We start from the raw sequence: 19,451 nt of genomic DNA, 5'->3' as shown, positions 1-19,451 counted from the left end.
TACCTCATCCATTATAAAACTTTGAAATGAACAAGGATCCTCCTGGCAAAAACGTCCTTTGCTACATGACCTCAAATTAATTATGAGACTAGGTCCATCCTAGTGAGGCAGGAGTCCCATAGGAAAAAATGCTATAGTATGTGACATTGTTATCAAAGGTCGAACCACACATCTTGCAACCATGGTTCCATGTTTCTGCGTTTTCCAGCACTTGAGTGGTTGACTTTGCAATTTTAATAGTTTTTAGTGCAGGTAGTTTTGTGTTTAATTTGAAGGAATGAATGCAATCCTGTAGAAACAGTAGTTTTATCAAAAGAGAGATGAACAATTTTTTAAAAGTAAGATTGCTCACAGTAGTCCTACACTCATATATAACATTAACAAGCCCCAAATCCCTGAATAACCTAAAATGTCAAACAGTTTTCAAAGAAAACTGAAAGGAGAACAGATCAACCAGTACTGTTTAATGACTTTTGTATGATGTTACTAGTGTGTTAAAATATAATGTCCAAGTTCTCAGAATATTATTCACAGACTTGAGCTAATTCAAGCACACAATTTTGTTACCCAAATGTGCATATATAAAAGGATCCGTCATACAACCAAAATAGGAGTGTAAATGCATAATTGACCATTAAGCCTAGAGCCTGCAAGTAAGTCTGAATGTGAATAGATCTAGCAAAATCAACATAAATATTTATATTCACAAAGCCAAACGTGCACCTGTACTTTTGCAAGATCAAGGAGATGGTGAATGGTTAAGGTAATACATACACAAAATGTATCTGCATTTCACAACAAGAGCTGTTGAAAAGCTTGGTTTTGCAAGATAACCTGTAGAAAAACAAGCAAATTAAAAAATAAGACCACTTGGCAAAAGTTTTTGGTTAATTGTGTCTGTACAAGAGTGCATCAAAACAAAAAGCAAATAATCATACAGCAACTATTTACCAGTATAGATTTTTATTTCTTTTCAAAATAATGGGGTCTGTTTAGATTTAAAATACTTCAGTAATTACCCAAAACAAATGTACACTTTGTTAGAACTTCTGGTAAGTGCTGTTCTTGAGTTCTGAAAATGTGTGACAGAATACAAGAAAATATAAAATTGGGTTAGCAAAATACAATAACGGAGCTTTACAAGAGGGACACACATTCTACGTTATTTTAACTAAGTCTATCAGGTAAACATGCTGTAACAGCTCTCCACTTAGAAACACGTGCCTATAAACTTAATCTGCAACCTGAAACCCAGGAAAAATTCACTACTGATCAACTCAAGGCTAGTAGGTGCAAGGAAAAAAAAATCCGTCTCAAGCTGTGTTTCTTCATTGAACAAAATCTTCTCTTTTTCCATAAAGTATTAATTTTTAATTTTAATATATCACTATACATCATAAAATCACTATATAACATTCTCTTACTATTCAAGAGTCACCTAAGTTCGTAGCCATAATGTAAGTTATTTTATATGCAAACAGTTAAGTGTTTCATAAAAAAAATATTTATTTATTCCATCTAGTGAAAAAAAAAACCCTGATGGTTCTTAAAAAAAAAAGAAATCACTGTCTGGCTAATTGCCAAACAATGCCTTCCTCTGGCTAGCTTTTTCAAGAATTATGAAAAAAACCCAGAGTTCGTTGTGATCTAGACAGTCAAAGATGATTAGTCTGTATGGGATCAGGATGCACAGTATTTACTTAAACCCACATACTTCTCAAATAAGCTATAAAGATAAAAAAATGTGGTTTGTTATTGCGTCCATTTCCAAAGGACAGCTCACAAGGTTTCTTCCTCACGTAAAAACTGGAACACAGCTGAGAAGTCTTTCAGGGCATAGCCTTTTGCACACATCATCCTGTAGATCTGATGTGCCTGGGATCCCAAAGGAACTGGTGTCTTTGTGTTGGTGGCAGAAATCTGGGCCAAGCCAAGGTCCTGTGGGGAGGGAGAAGAGGGAGGAAGAGGGCAGAGAGGAAGAACGGAAGGAAAGAAAAGGAGAAGTCGTCAGGGGAGAAACAACAAGGATATAAATAGCCATGTACATATTACAGGTTATGTGGCTTCCATTGTGAAGAGAACTCTACTGCCAACAAATACAATACTCCAGCCTTAAAATTTCAGTCCTGGAAGAAGGGAGCCTTGTTTAGTTTTTCATTTTTAAAACAGTAACTCAATGTTATTCAACAGAAAAAAACCCCAAACTTTGCAAGGCATGCAACCTCCTTCAGGACAGGAGGAATTTTAAGATTCTAGATCACTATGCAACCTGGTAGCAAGACTCAGACTCTTTTTCCTCTCTTTTTTATGTCATCTCCAAAAAATGAAATTTCCCTGGCTATTCACTTACGCATTTCACATAGGTTGTAATGGTATCATTTTCTCATTCAGGCAAGAGGACATCTTTCTTTCTAAAAACAGGTTAAAAATCAAGCGGGAGGGATCTGAATAACAACAAAATTGAAGCCACTTAGCCTACATACATTTACTGTAATGTGACCAGTTAATAGCAAAATGAGAGGCATAGGCCACTTTGTGAATATGAATGGTTTGCAGCCTAACTGGAAGGATGTATTAAAGAATTCTTTCGGGAACTGTCCTGGGTCTGCTACAACTCAAAGTTTTCTTTAATGACTGAAGATAAAGAGATACAGAAAATGATTATACTACATTTTTAAACACTAAATTTGGGCCAAAAAAAGGAGGGAAGGTTGCAAAGAGAATGAACTTGAAACCTGTCCTCCAAGAGTCCTTGGTCAACTACAGCTATAATCTGAAATAAATAGGATGGAACTCAAAGGCGAGTACCAGGTACTATGACTAACCATATTTAGCTAGAAATAGTCAGCTGCACACATGCTGGACAGAAATGACAAGCTAGGCTGGAGAATGTCTTGAATTCTAAGCTGAATCAGACATGAAACCAACCAAAGAAAGAAAAGCTAACAAGGGCCTGGGTATATAAACAGATCTCTTGTCTAAGTATGAAAGTAATGCCTGCACTCAAGGTTGCCTTTATAAGGTCTTGCTAGAGAAATCAATTTTGTGGTCCACATTTCAAGAAAGTTGCAGGAGAACCTCTCACGTGTTACTAGGAAGTGCCTAGATTTGCTGTCCATCCAGGACTATGTTGGTTTATAGCATTTGCAGTGTTTTTATCTTTTTTAAAAACAACAAATCTTTGATACAGAAGAACTGAGCGACTGTAGTACTGCTGAGAGCACCTTTGACTTCTCAGGGATGACTTACAAGACAGGTCTTTACTTTCTGTGTGTCTGGATTTGAATTAGCACAAGGAAATTCAAGATCTTACTCTACTCTCTAAATGTCACTTCGATCTGTAAATCGGCTCTATAAAGGTCATTCTGATACAAATCAGAATTCTAGTTACTCTTCCTATTACCCTTGAATGACTTCAAGATCTAGGAAAATGGGAAAAACATACGTATCAGATGTCACAGGATCCAAAATATTCTTCATCTGCATCAGGGCAGATCATTCCTTCTTGTCTAGCAATTCTGTTGAAAGACCAACAACCTGACAAATCTAGGAACAGTTACTTTAACCTCACTTACAGTAAGATATTCCATGACACTCCTAGCCTCTTCTAAACCCTCTTTGTGAAATCTATTGCCATATTATCCATTTTATTCAATAAAGCTTAAATCATGTCACGGAATATTAGAACGGCAAAATCATCCAACTCCAAACTAGTGAAGGTGCTTCATTTGGGTAGTGGTGATCGTGATCTATTTCTTTCTGAAGGGGCATTCACAAAAGTTATCCCTGAAAATTCTGAATAGACTGCTAGCACAAATACAATTTCATAAAGCAGGTCTGTTCACTTTAATAATGAAACTCTGGCTCCAAGAGGGTTGAAACATCAGCCAACATCTCAACAATTAAATGGACAAGGACTCCTGACTCCAAAGTGCAGGAAGGTTGTTTTGTTTTTTTAAAGTCCATTCTATAAATTAGAGCTTTGAAAGAAAAAAAAATACAAAATGTCAGTAAAGCTTATCTTTAGCTTCAGGCTGTAAAGTACTTTCAACCTTTTCTCCTGAGGTTGGAGATGTCCTCAAGTGAAATAGTACAAAACAGCTCTGAAAGAAATTTGCCCTTTGCTGACCTTTTTTGAAAAGTAAAAATCAGAGCATAGTTTATGGGTCCTCTCATACTCTTTTGGAACTGACAACATCTTCCAAATGTCTCACTGTATGACTATTCTAACCACTTTTTCTCAGCTTGGAATAGGGAAACAGATTCTCTTTCAGAACCTGCTTCCAATGCTCACTTTGGAAATACCTGGTTCCTCACATTTATTTTGCAGTTGATGTAAATGAAACTGCCATTTGGAATAAAGCTCAAAGGCTGTCTTGACATGAGTCAAGAACAGTATGATATAAATCTAGCTCTTCTCAGGATTCAAAGACGACATTTAATTAGCAACTGTGCTGTGAATGAAAGACGGAACTTCTGGCCTGCAATGCCTCAGACACAAAGACGGCGAGGAGAAGTAAACTAGATTTTTTAAATGCAAAATCTTTAGAGCAGGTTTCACATTAAGGTGTCTAAATTCTAAGTTTCAGTATCGGATTTCAAGACTGAAGAGCTTTTCAGAGGTGTCTGACAAACTTTTCTGTCCCAAACACTTAAAATAAGCATCCCCTGGCTTTGTTTGAGAGATCCATTGGTGACAAAATACTTTTAAGAAAGCCTTTGACTTCTACCACATCTGATGTGTGAGCAGTAACCTGAAGTTTAGTAACTGTGTTTAGTAACTGTGTTACTGAGTCACTCTTAGAGGTTCTCATTGTGGACTATTCTCTTCTCAACCTCAGGGTTGTACTTACATCTTTCTCCTTTGAATATAGCTTTTCTTTTTTGTTAAGTGGCAAAAGCATGCTCTGTATTTCCCAGAAAAAAAGTCCCCAACTCAAACAATTCACAAACTGCATGATATGTCACATACCAGGATGAAAGGGATAGTAGCAAAAGTCTTTCCACAAACTAAGGAGATTGTCTTAAAAGAGGTCACCACTGCACCAAATAATACCTTGAATATGATCAGCTGTCTTGGTTACTTATTCATTCAAGTAATCTTCTGTCTATATAGAATAACATAGCACTGTTCAAGAGGCATGAGAGGAATTTAGTGTCTTTCCTTCTTATTGAGGATTCCAGCCTAAAGAAGGCAGTCTACAGGCTGCCTGGCAGGCAGGACTGGCAGGGGAGGCATAGTCAGAAGAGGTGAACAGCAACCTCTCTGAGGAACTCACCTCTTAGTTATCACTGATGCTTTATAACCAAAAGCTGGCAGTTTCAACAGGCACAAGCCAGGCTGCTATTCCTCCAATGAAAGCAAGATCTTTTAAGGCAGCTTCCAGAGGAGATGAAGGTGCCTCTTAGAAGCAGACCAAAAGAAAAAAACCCTTTACAAAGAAATTTAAAAGGTAGGGAAGGAAATATGTGCCCCCATCCCATTTATACTATGAGGTTATTCTGGACAAGAGTAAGAGTTATGAATCATGAGAACAGAGACTGCAGTGTGAAACAGGGCACAGCAGGCAGAACCGATTCTGAAAACAGCACACAAGATGGAAACAAGAGCTTTGAGGCAGTGCCAAGGTCAGGTTGCTTATCTCTAATCAATAGCCCTGGCAAACTCCAAACAATAACCTAACACATTTTATAAATCAATAATTTAAATAACACTTTATTGTCCCCTATGTTCAATGACGCGAACATGATGTAAAAACTGCTGCTTTCCAATATTTTAACACATCCCTTAAAGCAATGAAAGCTCCTGGTTGTTGGTCCATAAACGTAAAATGTAGCAGGCCAACCACTGAGGGGTTTTGAACCATGCAGCATTAGCAAAACTTTTTGGTGCTACCACATGCAAAACACTCTGGACCCACTCTGGACAGAATTTGGCTAATTCCACTGAATGTGCAAACACAAAAACAATTGACAAAAATCAACTGCAAAATGACAGGAACGGTATCAGTAGGCAGGTATTACATACAGGAACTCCAGCACTGTGGAGATTTGCATGGCAATATCTGAGTTTGATCACCAGCTCTGAGAATGCTGGTTTAGTTTTAAGTGCTTAATTTCCACTGTACGTGGAAGAGCTGAAAATGGCCAGAATTCCTAACCAGTTGGGAGCACTCATAAACTGGTATGACTAAAACCGTCCTGTATGAACTCAAATACCTCCCTCAGGACAGTATCCCCACGAAACTAATATTCAGTGTGAAATTATTTCCTGCACTTACATGCTTAGATGAGAGATCTCTTCCAGGGTTTTATAATTTACCTTAGGCAATCATTGTGCTAAATGCAGAAGTAGTTCAAGAGTCAGAGTTCTATAGCTCCTTCCTCCAACTATACGTCCTCATCAGTGGGATGCAGAGCCCTGACCTCCTTGCCTACTTTCCTCTGGCCTCTAAGAGCTTTGCTTTTCTGACCACAGAGTGACTCAGGACAGTGCTTTTCGTAGAACAGCCAAGAGCATGGCAGTAAGTGCACTCTCCTGGGATGAGACAGCTGTAGGTTACAACTTCCTCATGCTGAGAAGGACCTAAAACCCAGATCTCCCACTTTGCGGACAAATAATTTAGATTACTAGGTTATTACTCATAAGAAGCACTACTTCTGCCACCAACAAAGACAATTCAGGAGAACTCACAGCATAGTGCAGGTACCTGCAGAAAATCAGTCTGCGGGGGTATGGGTTGAAACCTGTCTTCTTTCTGCAGAATGGCTTTAGGCAGAAAGACAAGCACATAAGCAGTTGGCTTAGCAAGGAAGAGGATGCTAGAGGGCATGTCCACTAGCACAGTTTAACGTATCTGGAAGAGACTGGGCCCAAAATCTTAGATGCTTATGCTACTATTTGCACCTAATTAGGTCACCTGGATTTCCCCAAATTGCTCTCTTGAGTTCTAAGTTCTAGAGCAGCCATGCAAGAGGCATCTAAAATGGCTTGCTGAACGCTTGCCATACACACAAATCCATCAGGACTCCTGGATTAAGGCAGAACTCAAAAAGTGCATATAACCTCAACGAGTGGCTCAGCAGTAACAGCGGCTAGAAAGAGGCTGGAGGCTAAGGAAAAGTCCCCTACACAAGTCATTAATTCAGTGTAAGAGGCTGGGTTCCCCTCTGTTCATGCGCACATATTTCCCTGTAATCATAAGTTTTCACTGAGAAGAACGTTTGCTAGAAGCCCAGAGAGAAGCAACTGTACATACTTTACATGCAAGTATTATGTACCTTAGCCATGAGTGTTGTTCCAAAGCCACCTTGATAATTATTAGCAGATGGTACTCCTTCCATCACTCCAGGAACAGGGTTGTATGTGTCGCTTGACCAACAGCGACCTGAGCTCATATTTAGGATTTTGGCCAGCAGCTTTGGGTCAAGGCCTAATCTGTCAAAGGTCAAGGAAGAGAAGTGTTAATGTCAAAATGCACAAGACATGGGTGACTTGTTTTATATCCTAGGACCTTACCATCATTTCTCTCCCTTTATTATAAGTCATGAAAAATGACAGAGTATTGATATTGGGGGTAGGGATGCTGTATCTTAAATTAAAGAGCATCAATCCACCATTTAAGCAGTAGGTTTTCAGAGCTCTTTTCCTTTTGCACTAAGTAAATTCCCTCCACCTAGCAATTTTGAAAGCACAAGCAAAATAAAGGTCCTCTGAGAACAGCAGTTCCCTCGTATTTCAATTACTAAAATGCATTCTCTGTTCTGCTACCTACCAGGTCACATACTTGTTCTTCATATCAAAATTGTATTTTCTAAAGCTGAACAAAGCAAAAAATTCACAAGCAAGCGTGGCAGTGTAAAAGTACTTGTGTGATGTGTTTATACGTGCACACTAGTGCATTTTTGATGCCAGCAAGGTAACGCAAACGATCCTGCTCTAACAAGTGAACAAACCCACTACACATCTCAAAAAATGTTACTATTGTATACATCTGTACATTCTTTGCTTTGCTGTTATTAAATCTTCTTTATATACTCTTGCTTATGAGGCACGTCTGCCTCTCACTGTGACATATGTTATCTATTCGCAAACATACATTATAGTTCTGGGTCAACTGTTGATAAGGTTACTGATCCTGATAAAACAAAGCTTGTCCAAGTAGAAACGTCATTTGTTCTATCACGGAGCTAATGGCATAAACTGCTGCTCAACGTGGACCCTGAAAGTACTTCAATACTATAGAAAATTAACCCTCTTACGGATTCATATTTATGCTGATACCAAGATGCAAGTGTAATTTTACACCAATTACATTTATACCAACAACGAGCCACAGCAGTTTACCCGTCCCTGTACAAATGTTCAGTTACACTCATGATAAAGAAGAAAGCAAAGGAATTATCTCCAGTAACAATCCAAGATGAGAAAAGGACATTTTAAAAGGGATATATCACAACCTACTTTGCCATGGACAAGCAAACAGGTTAAAAATAAAACACCTTTTCCACACAATTCCAGCCAAGCTTTAACCTTTATAGAAGACAACACTTTTTACATTAGCTCTTACACCACAGACTTTTTGCAGATCTCCATAGCCATGGGGATCCTAACACTGATTCCAGGCACTGCAGCGCTCAAGGTTTTAATTTGTAGATAAGTAAAGCTCATTACCAATGGAATAGTTGCTAAAATTTATGTCTATTTATTCCAGTAGGCAGTTTGGATTTGAAAAACTGCATTTAAGACAGTGGGCCCTACAGCATGGTTCCTGTTCCCATAATGGCATGTGTCTCTGCAATTCTGCCCTCCTAATGCAAAGCAAGATCACTTTCTGTACTGCAAAGGTAGCTTTTTAGCATTATTGCTGGGCAGTCTTATTTATGAATTGCTGCAGCAGCCCCTGGAATTCAATGGAAAGTCCCCTGCTGGCCTGAATGGGATCAAGCTTTATTCTCCTCCCTACCTTTTTCCAACCCTCTGACTCAATTGAATGCTTTTTCAATTTTTTTATTTTGAAAAAAATGTGTTTTCTGGCACCAATATGTTTTCACAGTATTTGAATTGTACTTTTATCTTGCATAGTGCATCAAAGTCTTCATCAAGAGCCACTCTGAATAACTGCTTTAATTGTTGTCATCCAAAAACCCGCATTGGGAGCAGACAACGCCTGAGCTTTCAAACCCACAGAGGTTGCTTTTTGGGCCAAAACAAATCTCTTGGCTTGTTTGTTTCCTTATCGTTGTTACATCCAGATCAGTATTTTTAGCAATGTAGTGCCTGCTTGTGCCATATCTAGCTGCATGCAGAGGCCTGTAATTATAGCTGCATGTATACTGCAAGACAGAGAGCTTATTATTTCAAAATGCATATAACCCTCCCAAAGAATGCTCTTCTCACAGTGTTCCAACTACCTCTCTGTGAAAGTATACTTTAAAAAAAATGTGTGTATTATACTGATATGTAAAATATTGTCTGCACTAGATCTGGCATATTTTTGCTCTAGGAAGATAGTGTCAGTTTAAATCCCTGCTTCTTCAAACTTCATTGCTCTTAAACACCATGCAGATTCTCTTCAGGAGACCTGAACCTATTTTTTTTTTCTCCTTTGCAGCAAGTGTATCATTAATAAGAGCAAGTTAGAAGTGCTTTGAATTTCATCTTTCTGGGGATTCATCCACTGGTGCATATATAACTGACAGTTAAAATTAGACATATATTAAAATCAGTTACTGAAGAAGTCCTCTGTCTTCCACTGTGCCCAAAGCTTGTAATGGTCTGAAACCAGCTAGAATATACAGTAATTGTCATTCAGTGAGAGTCTATCCTAGAAAGTCATGCTTCAGTGGAGAAGACTGAGTTTCCATTTGAAATCAACAAATTAATCCAAGACAGGTATCTGAAAGGGCAAGTTTAATAGGAAGCAGCTACTGGGCTCTCAACCATGATAAAATGTTATTGCTGTTTCCCTGTAAATTGGCTGGGAACATATGATACTCTCTGCATAAGAGCTCCATTGCTGTTCAAGAGATATACTGCTCAAGCTATCAAAATGATGACAGTCTGCCAGTCCCCATAACAACTTGCTATTGGACGTGGCAAGAGCTTGTGCATGCGCATGTGAATTTACAATTACCAAAATGTTCTTCTCCCTTATAAGCAGAAAAGAAGTCCATGTATTAACTGTACTTATAAAAGAGCAAAAACAATTGCTTCCCTCAAATCAATGCTTCTTCAAAAACATTCCTAATGAACTGAACAGCAGAAACTCAGCAATGGACACACATACCAAAAAAATGGTTAAAATGGGAACGCTTCAAGCCACTGCTCAAAACTCAAGTTTTGCTGAGCTTTGATAAAGCCACGTACTGAAATTTTCATACACTCCTCCAAGACTTCAGTCTGGAACAGACAGAAAAATTGAAATGGCATCTCACAAAAAAGATACATCCTGGTCTCATTTTAAGGTGTAACAACTGAAGTAGCTGAACTGTTGAGAGTTTCCCATCTCGAGGTGCTTTGGATAAATACCATATGAAGTTGCAAATATTCAAGCAGAACCTTAGGACCCTTCTACCACAGCTAAAAATGACTTTGCCATTGGCGTTCTAAACAAGGTAAGTGCTTTCAAGTGTCATTACCAACCTTCACAAGACTTAGCTATAGCCCCATGCCGAAGACAGCAGAGCCACCGTGCTCTTGGAGGAATTCTTTTTCAAGGCACTCTTTCTAAAATTTGCAGTGGGGATGTGCCCAGGGTTAATCATCCCTCAGCCTGCAGCACACGCTCCTCTCTACGCTGTTGACTCCCCTTTCTGCTCATGTCTTCCATCTACAGCCCAGGGGTGCTCACAGAAACCAGATCGAGGGGCTGAAACTACATTTAGACTTAGCATCAGAGGGCAAAGTTCTTTTACCGCCTTTTCACTTTATATATCTAAAAAAGCAAGCAGGCACAAATCCATATACAGTAAAATTGCTTAGGAAAGAGCTGTATTTGCAGTGAGGTTATTGCCACAGAGCCCTTATTGCTCTCCTGGTCCCTTATATCCCACCCATATTAAGCAGCCTTGTCCTATCTTGTGTCACCACGTAAGGCCTTCCCTGAGTCTGTGCAGGCAGTCTCTGAAGGCATCGCAAACTGCCTGACAGGCAGCAACTTCCATCTGACCTAAACACAAACCAGGTATCAGCAATATTTCATTTCCGAGCTTTATTTTGCTAGTATTAGACATTGTTAAACTGGAACTCAGAGCTCAGTAAAAGAAAGTTACTGACACTGAGATGATCAGCAAAAAGAAAAAGAGTCTCTGGCTGTGGACAGTATCACTTAATGTTTTTATTTCTTATTTGTGAAGTTTACATGTACTCTGTGTGTTGCTTTGATGCAGTGAGTCACTACAGTATTTTGCAATATGCACATTATCCATAAAACCGTATAGCAAAATCTAGTCAAGATTTTTCTACTGACAAGTTGCACTATCATGCTAGAAAAAAAAGAAAATACAAATGAAAATCTGAATTCATTTCCAGAATGTCTGCCATACTTTCTAACTTTTAGTAGCAACATTCATAAAGCATCAGGAAATTAATGGAAAAAACAAAACATAACAAAACAAGCATTTCAGTGGTCAGAACTCAGGACAGATTTTTTTTTTTTTTAATTAGTTACGGAATCTAAACCAAACAACTTCCAGTGAAAACAGACACCTTCATTAGTAAATGAAGATGATGTTAGAGTAAAGTAGAAAAGCAAGTGGAATATAAATGCAGAAATTACATAGGAATGTTGCCTATTTTTCTGGGAGTTTATTGTGGAATTTTTGCTCATTAATGCCAGTTTTCCTTCCTCCTCACCACATTCTATTTGCTACTTATGTTGAAGTTTGCAAAAATTCTGTAATTTCAAATATAAAATAAATAAAACAATAGCAGATGTCATTTAAAAATCTGAAATGAATAAAACAGTAACTCTCTGCTTCAGAAAATGAAATTTAGGCTGCAAGGTTTATGAAAACATTAGAGAAGAAGTGGTTTATTAATAGAATTAATATCACACTGTTCTGAAGACTTAAGCTCAGAGCATATAGGTGTTTCTGGAAGGTGCTGTAATATGACTTTCTAGTTACATCTAGTTCAGTCAGCAATATTTTGAATAATTAATTATCCAAAGTCCCTAAAACTCAAGATTTAAATGATGTAGCAGACATAAGCAATGTATGACATGAAGATATTTTATATTCTATCTAAAAGTTAAGAACATGTCTAAGCTCCACAATTTCTATCATGATTTTTTTAGATTTCCAGTGTCCTTTATCATTATTAGGTCAGAGTCAGACTTTCTTTACCAGATATGCATCAATCTAATAAATCAAGTTCAGCTTCCTACGCTCTCCAGACTAGGCAGCCACACTATCCTTTGAGTTTTAGACTTGAAAAAAAAAATCTAATAAATTTATTAATATAGCAAAACTTCTAATGATTAGAATTACAACTGTTAACTTGTACATTAGAAATTTGTACACACCAAAAGTGGAAAGCTCTTATTCTAGTTATAAGCAGAAGTCATCTTCTCCAGGATTTAAATCACAGCACATTAAAATCAATGCAAGGGTTCTAAATTACCTCGTAAGGCTTTAAGTTGATGCCTCTATCTTAAACCTCATACAGTTTCAGACTAAAAGAGATTCTGCTCTTTGTATAATTTGGGTTACAATCAGCAATTTCTTCTACAGTAAGTACAGTTCGTTCTTGATTACCATGATTGTAGGGTAGGAAGGTTTGTATATTGCCACCTTCACACTGGAATTTTGCTCACAAATGCTGAATACAAATTCAGCCAAAACTTAAACTGGAAAAGGACAAAATGAAAAACGAAAATTCTAAACACCTTCAAGCTACAGTGACTGCAGACATCAACTCATTCTGCAGAGGGCTTACATGCCCAGAATATGTCTTCCAAACCTCTCAATTTTATTTTATCTTCCATTTTAACTCTAATCATTCCTATAAATGTAGATAAAAATATAATGAAAAATCAGTTGCATATGCTTTATTAAGTGAACCATGACTTAAAACAGAACCTGATGAAAGCTTTACACTACACTGGATTACAATAGTTGTATACAACGCTACTGATTTTATTACGGCTTGATGCAGAGATGCTTCAGAATCTTACAGACTCTCAATTTTAAAATGTAAATGGTACAGGATATTGATAAACCAATTAGCACTGATGCAAAGCAAATTCCTCTTTTATCTCAATTACAACATGACAACTTAATAGGTCAAGATAGTCTAACATCTGAGACAAGGGCAATTCAATAAAACAACTGCATCTTGATATGGTAATTAAGAGGAAATGTGAATCCATTACATTGCCTCGTGTATGTGCGCACATGTACGTGTTCTTTATTTATTTAAGCATTTGATGCCCTCTTGCTGTTTTTATACTGTATCAAATCCACATGAACACACGGCCTAAAGCCCAGTTGATATCTACAGTATCTACAGTATTTGTAGTTTTAACGGGCCAATTTTAAGGATGCAATTGTGCAAATAAATAATTAATGAAGAGCCCTTAAAATATACACAATTGCAAGATAATCTCTTCAAACATAGGACTTCTCTGTCTACAAATTTGCAAATGATTTAGATCTGGCTAAGAGAATTTATGAAGGTTCAAATACTGTGATACTGATCTGGTACTTGCATGCACTCCATTGGAAAACAAAACAAAATCTCAAAGACCACAGCAAAATAAATAGGTTACAACTGGAAAGGAAAAATAATTCTGTTTGAATATGCTGCCACTTACAAGTCAAATACATCACCTGCTAGAAAAGAAACAGTAGTCTTAGCATCGACAAGAGTGTAGTGGAACATACTCTAGCTTTTTGACAAAGCAGGAGTTCTGGCAATTAGGACAAACTGCAGCGGTAAAGTTGAACAGGAAGGTAGATGTTCTTTTTTATGCTTTGATCTTAATTTGATATACACACTGTACTAGAAGTTTTACTTTACAATATATTTTGGAACAATTTAACAAAGTAAACAAAGCCAACAAGAGCCATATGGGAGTATAATACTCTGAATACACTGTACATTACCTTAGAATACAAACAAAAAGTTACCTCTATATTACCTTTGCATATTTATAATGCAAGACAAACATTACTGCACACTGCACTACAGCAGAACAAATAAACTCTTAACTTCAGCTGCAGAATGCAACAATCTATACAGCCCATACAAGAGAATATTCCTGTTCTGAAGAGCCCTACTTCAGTTAAATAATCCCTTTAGCATGTTAATGGCTTTATAAAAGAATTTCTGGCAAAAGTTTATCTATGCCATCTATTCATCATTGTCTCAGTGAAAGTCAACCGTAAAACACAAAAACTGTTAACACAGAAAAAATGTTTCAATCCAATACAAAAATCAAACAAACCTGATTCCAAGATTCATAGCCTCAGCAGTTCCAATCATACTGATGGCCAAGAGCATGTTGTTGCAGATCTTTGCAGCCTGAAAATAAGTTAAACCGTCAATTAGTTTCTGCATTTTCATAGAGCTAACATGTAGGAATCTTCTTTAACTAGGTCCGGGACAGTATGATCAAATATGTTCCGACAGCTCTCTTCTAAAGGTAGCACCAGTAAGCACAGATCTACAATAGTATAAAGTCAATGAAAGCTGCCCTATGGTTCCTTCAGAGATTAGAAAATACTTTTTTCTTAGTACAGTAGCTCAGTTAGTATACGTGGCACGTAGGGGCTCTTTGTCCTTCAGAACATTCAGTAAATCTAAATTTAGAAGAAACAAAATTAAAATGTGTCCTCCAAGAAGTATAATCTCAACAAGCCAATGTGGAGAAGCACCAGGTCAGATGTTTTGGTGCTAAGCTATACAACATGCTGGAGAAGAGTGCCATGAGGTTATTTTATAAACATGTGGTTGACGACAAGTAAACAAACAAACAAGTATGAAGATATACTATTATGCATTTAGTTCTGGAATAAAAGAGTAGGTATCATTAAAGAAAAACAAAGGAACAAAAATAAAAGACTGAGATAACTAGTAAGACCTCAGCAAGCATTACCTGTCCGGTTCCAACCTCTCCACAGTAGACCACATTAGAACCCATGCATGTCAGCAACTCTTTGGCAGCATCAAATTCTTGTTCCACTCCACCAACCATGAAAGTAAGGTTTCCAGCTCGAGCAGCTCCAACGCCTGAATCAAGACAACATTGGATTTAATACCAGTACTTTTAAAAACCTTAAGAACTTAAGTCTTATCACTAAGGGTCTGATGATGTAAAATTTATGTGCTTAATACTTCACTTATGATGAACCCCTCAAAGTCTATGTAAAAGTAAGCCTATTACAGGATGAGAGATCTTAATTCTCAAACTTTCGATGAAGATAAAGCCACCTTATGGAAGGCTGTATCTTGCAGGAATACTGGCAGATAAACAATTCACAAGACTTAACAGAAAACTGGCAATGTCACTCTTTATAGTTTCATATGAAGACACAATCAACCCTTCCTGCAACTTTGCACCCCACAAAATTCACTGTATCTGAAATACTAAATAAAATTTCTGTTTTGTCAAACTACTCTTCACATACGACTATTGACAAACTATTGATCAAAGTTAACTCTGCTTTTATCAGCTTTTCCAAACCTAGGCTAATTTTTATCAATGTCTGCTGATTTTCACATAACTGAACATCTAAAAGACACAGGCATATAAAACCAAGCCTTCTGAATCTCTGCAGTTTATTATGTTTCTAATCTGAAGCAAAAGTCTACTTAATTTGAGAAACTTTAAGTTAGTTTCCTACACATAAACTTAACACATATACAACTGTGTAAAGAACTATGTAAAAAGCAATGTAAAAATCGTTCACACACACACACACACACACATTATTCCCAGTTTTATTCCTATAAGCGTATCCTGTCTTTACCACAGGTCAGTAAGCACACATCATAGTTCTTTGATTATACAGTTCCTAAGTACAAAACCATTCAAATTTTTCATGTGATGTTTATCATCTCCATGAAATATTCTATTTCTTAAAAGAAGCCTAATTCTAGTATAAATTACTCATATATCCTAATCTCCTCATCCTCAACAGATTTAATGTGTAGAACTGCTAGGAAAATTTGCCCCAAACTGATGAACACATTAGCTTCCTCACTATTTTTCACTTCAGCAAGAAGCACAGCCACTATAAATTTTCTGTGCTATGCATCCAATCTTGGCCTGTTAGGTTGTACAGCTGCAGATAATGACCTACTTTCAAATTAATGTGATTAACTAGGTACAGTGTTCTTACAAACAGAAAGTCCAAGTGAAACAGTTTGTTCTTCCTCCATGTGGCGGACCATTTTGTTTCTACAGTGTCAGGCTGCTCTCCAGCTATGGTTCACAGTTCTTTGTCACCAACTGGCTACCATAACAAAAATAAAAGACTGAGATAATTGAAACATTAAGAAATGTTTCTATTGAAATCGTTTCCAGAGTGTAACTGGAACTGCCTTCACTGAGCTAGATGTTATGTAGTGACAAATGAAAATGCACTCTTAAAAAGCTTATCAGTTGAAGACAGAGCTTTTTTAAAAAACAAACAAAAAATACAATCTAACCTCAAATAGCAAAAAAATTATTGTTAGAAATATATCCCTCTTAAACAGGACATTTCTGTTTTCCTTGTTCCCCATTAATAAATGAAATTATGCAATAAAAAACAACAGCAAGAGGAAAAAAATAAGGCCACAACTAAGCCACCATGGCAACCAAGTTTGTGCACAAAAAGTTCTGATACAGTGGGCAACCACAGCAGGCTAATCAGAGCTTCTCTCAACTTAAAGCCTTAAGCCCATGTAAGTGCTGTACCACAGCTAAAGAATGAAGTGGTCAGCACTGGACTTCCTTTCTGACATCAAGGACACTTAAACTGCAGCTCCTCACACTGAAGAATTTGAAGAATTTTTGTTTGCTTTCCCATAAAAATTTCAATTGATGCACTGTCTCTGTGCAACTGCTCTGTGTGACTATGTCTACAAATGCCCTTTCTGTATCTGTCAAGCATTTATTTCCCCCATCCTGCCTTCCAACATGCACCATCTTTTGAAGTCACTAAAGAATTTCAGACAAATTTGACAGATCAAGGTCTCAAAATTAGTAAATACCTACCAATTATGTGAAAATAGGCAACAGAGTAGAGGAAAGAGGCTCCCACTGACAAAGTAGCTGCTCAACCTATATTAGAACCTAGAATCACAGAGTCACAGAATTGCTGGGGTTGGAAGGGACCTCTCAAGATCATGTAGTTTAACCCCCCTGCTCGAGCAGGGTCAGCTGGAACAGGTTGCCCAGGACCGTGTCCAGTCGGCTTTTGAATATCTCCACGGATGGAGACTCCACAGCCTCTCTAGGCTACCTCTTCCAATGTTTGACTACCCTCACAGTAAAAAAGTGTTTTCTTGTGTTTCAGATGGAATTTCATGTGTTTTAATTTGTGCCCATTGCCTCCTGTCCTGTTACTGGACATTACTGAGAAGAGTCTAGCTCCCTCTTCTTCATTCTCTTGCATCAGGTTTTTATACACATTGATAAGATCTGCCCTGAGCCTTCTCTTTGTGCTAAACAGTCTCAGCTGTCTCAGTCTCTCCTCATATGAAGGATGCTCCAGTCCCTTCATCACCTTCACGGCCCTTAGCTGGACTCAGTCCAGTAAATCCTTATCTTTCTTGTACTGGTGAGTCCGGAACTGGAGCATTCAGAAGAACTCAGACCCACAGGTTCAAAAAAAATCAGTGTATATATACAACACTGTTGAGGTACTGAAATATCTACAGTGGTAAAGATCTTCCTGCTCAGGTTGAGAGAGACCCTACTTGCAGCCAATCCTTACTCTCACAGGAATCTCACAACTCCTCCCCAGGCAACTCATAGGAACTGGGCTAAGAGCAAAGCCTAGATTTAGAGCTAACACAAACAGGTCATTGCCATCTTGTTGGCTACCATTTTACTATGTACATGACTGCAAAGATTGCTACATTAATAAACACAATGATTTTCATTCCATTCCTCTAGCAATTTTTATTCAAACCACATAATGGCCTTTACCACTAATCCTGTGATCTGACCTGCAGCAAATTAAGTAGACAATTTAAGTCAAAGCTTACAAACAAAATCCAGTACTATCCATCATAGGTCAATAGCCTTGTATCTAGATTACAGACTGCTAAATAGCTTCGGAGAGTCATTTATTAGAGCAAAATTAATGCTGACAATAGTTTTCAGCTGGTTAATCTTCTGACAGCTGCACTCTCTCACTTGTTCAAACACTTACATTTCAAGTAGAAAAAATAAATTACTTAAGTAGAAAAAAAGAGCAATTTGTTGTATAATGCAGAAGGCTTGGAAAATTCTCCTTTTAAAAACAAAAACCTGTTTACTTCATGGTAAATTTTATCATCTAGGCTCCTTGCCAACTATCAGCTATTTTATCAGAATTAAACAAGCAATGCAGCAAATCTATAACACTGGCAATTTAAAAAAAAATTGGCAGGGAGTCTAGGAGTACAAGAACTGTAACTTCAGCTAAAAATAGAAATAAAAAATCATTAGACAAGAATGCATAGCTTTATTTCACAATCACAGATTCCATACCAACAACACAAGCCAGTAAAGTATTATCAGCTTCTAACACTAAAGAGAGCAATGGAGAAAGCAGAGCAGCTAATGTAATTTAAAAAAGCTAATGATTATTTTTCATCTTTTGATTTTTTTAAAGATCTCTTACCGCCCAAGATAGTGCTTTATGTACCACTGCTGATTAGGGTCAAAAGTCCTTCAGAATCTGTTTGTTCTTTCTAAAATACAAAAAGCCTCTTCTCATGCTCAGGGAACGGTTTCTGAGGAACTGTATTTGTGATTAGCACGTGTAAGATTTCCTCCCCTGCAAAGCGAGACTGCTGGAGCCCATGGCTGCAGTCCTACACTTGGCTTCTCTAGGACGATCCCCCCACACCTGCACGCAGAATCCTTTAAGGAGGTCACGCCAGCAGATCCCAGAGAATAGCTCAACTCTGAGTCAGTACGTCACAACAGCATCAGAGTTTTTCCCAGAGGTATAAACTGACAGGAACAGGTTTGCAGATAAATATGATAAGAGATCTAGCTAGTAAGGGGGCATGCAAAAAAATGAATCTTGGAAAAAGCATGGTGAGAAGTTATAGAGTAGCGCTGCAGTATGGCATACCCACTTGGAGATGGCTTTCCCACTCGCGTACCAGAAGGCTTTGGACTGAGATCTGAAAAATTTATTTCTTTTATCAGAAGAGGTGCATAAAGAACTGCTCTTCAAAGCATCCTGTCGCATCTAGCTAAGTTACTTGTAGGGCAAGGATTAGTTCAATCCACGTGCTTCTT

The 19,451-nt window shown here is 37.7% G+C and overlaps 1 protein-coding gene across 1 annotated transcript in view; it reads right to left on the bottom strand.

The window, feature by feature from the left end:
- Window positions 1-944: 944 nt before the first annotated feature.
- HIBADH (3-hydroxyisobutyrate dehydrogenase) overlaps window positions 945-19,451 on the bottom strand; it is a 76,368-nt gene continuing 57,861 nt past the window's right edge. Inside the window, exons 4-7 of the mRNA XM_009325707.1 lie at window positions 15,102-15,235; window positions 14,451-14,527; window positions 7,282-7,438; window positions 945-1,938 (exon numbers count right to left, since the gene is read on the bottom strand). Of these exons, the coding sequence (XP_009323982.1) occupies window positions 1,780-1,938; window positions 7,282-7,438; window positions 14,451-14,527; window positions 15,102-15,235 (527 nt within the window). The 3' untranslated portion in view covers window positions 945-1,779. The remainder of the gene's footprint in view (window positions 1,939-7,281; window positions 7,439-14,450; window positions 14,528-15,101; window positions 15,236-19,451) is intronic.

This window comes from Pygoscelis adeliae, unplaced genomic scaffold (genome assembly GCF_000699105.1).
Source record: "Pygoscelis adeliae isolate BGI_AS28 unplaced genomic scaffold, ASM69910v1 Scaffold226, whole genome shotgun sequence".
Lineage (NCBI taxonomy): Eukaryota > Metazoa > Chordata > Aves > Sphenisciformes > Spheniscidae > Pygoscelis > Pygoscelis adeliae.
This window is presented reverse-complemented; position numbering and strand designations above follow the sequence as displayed.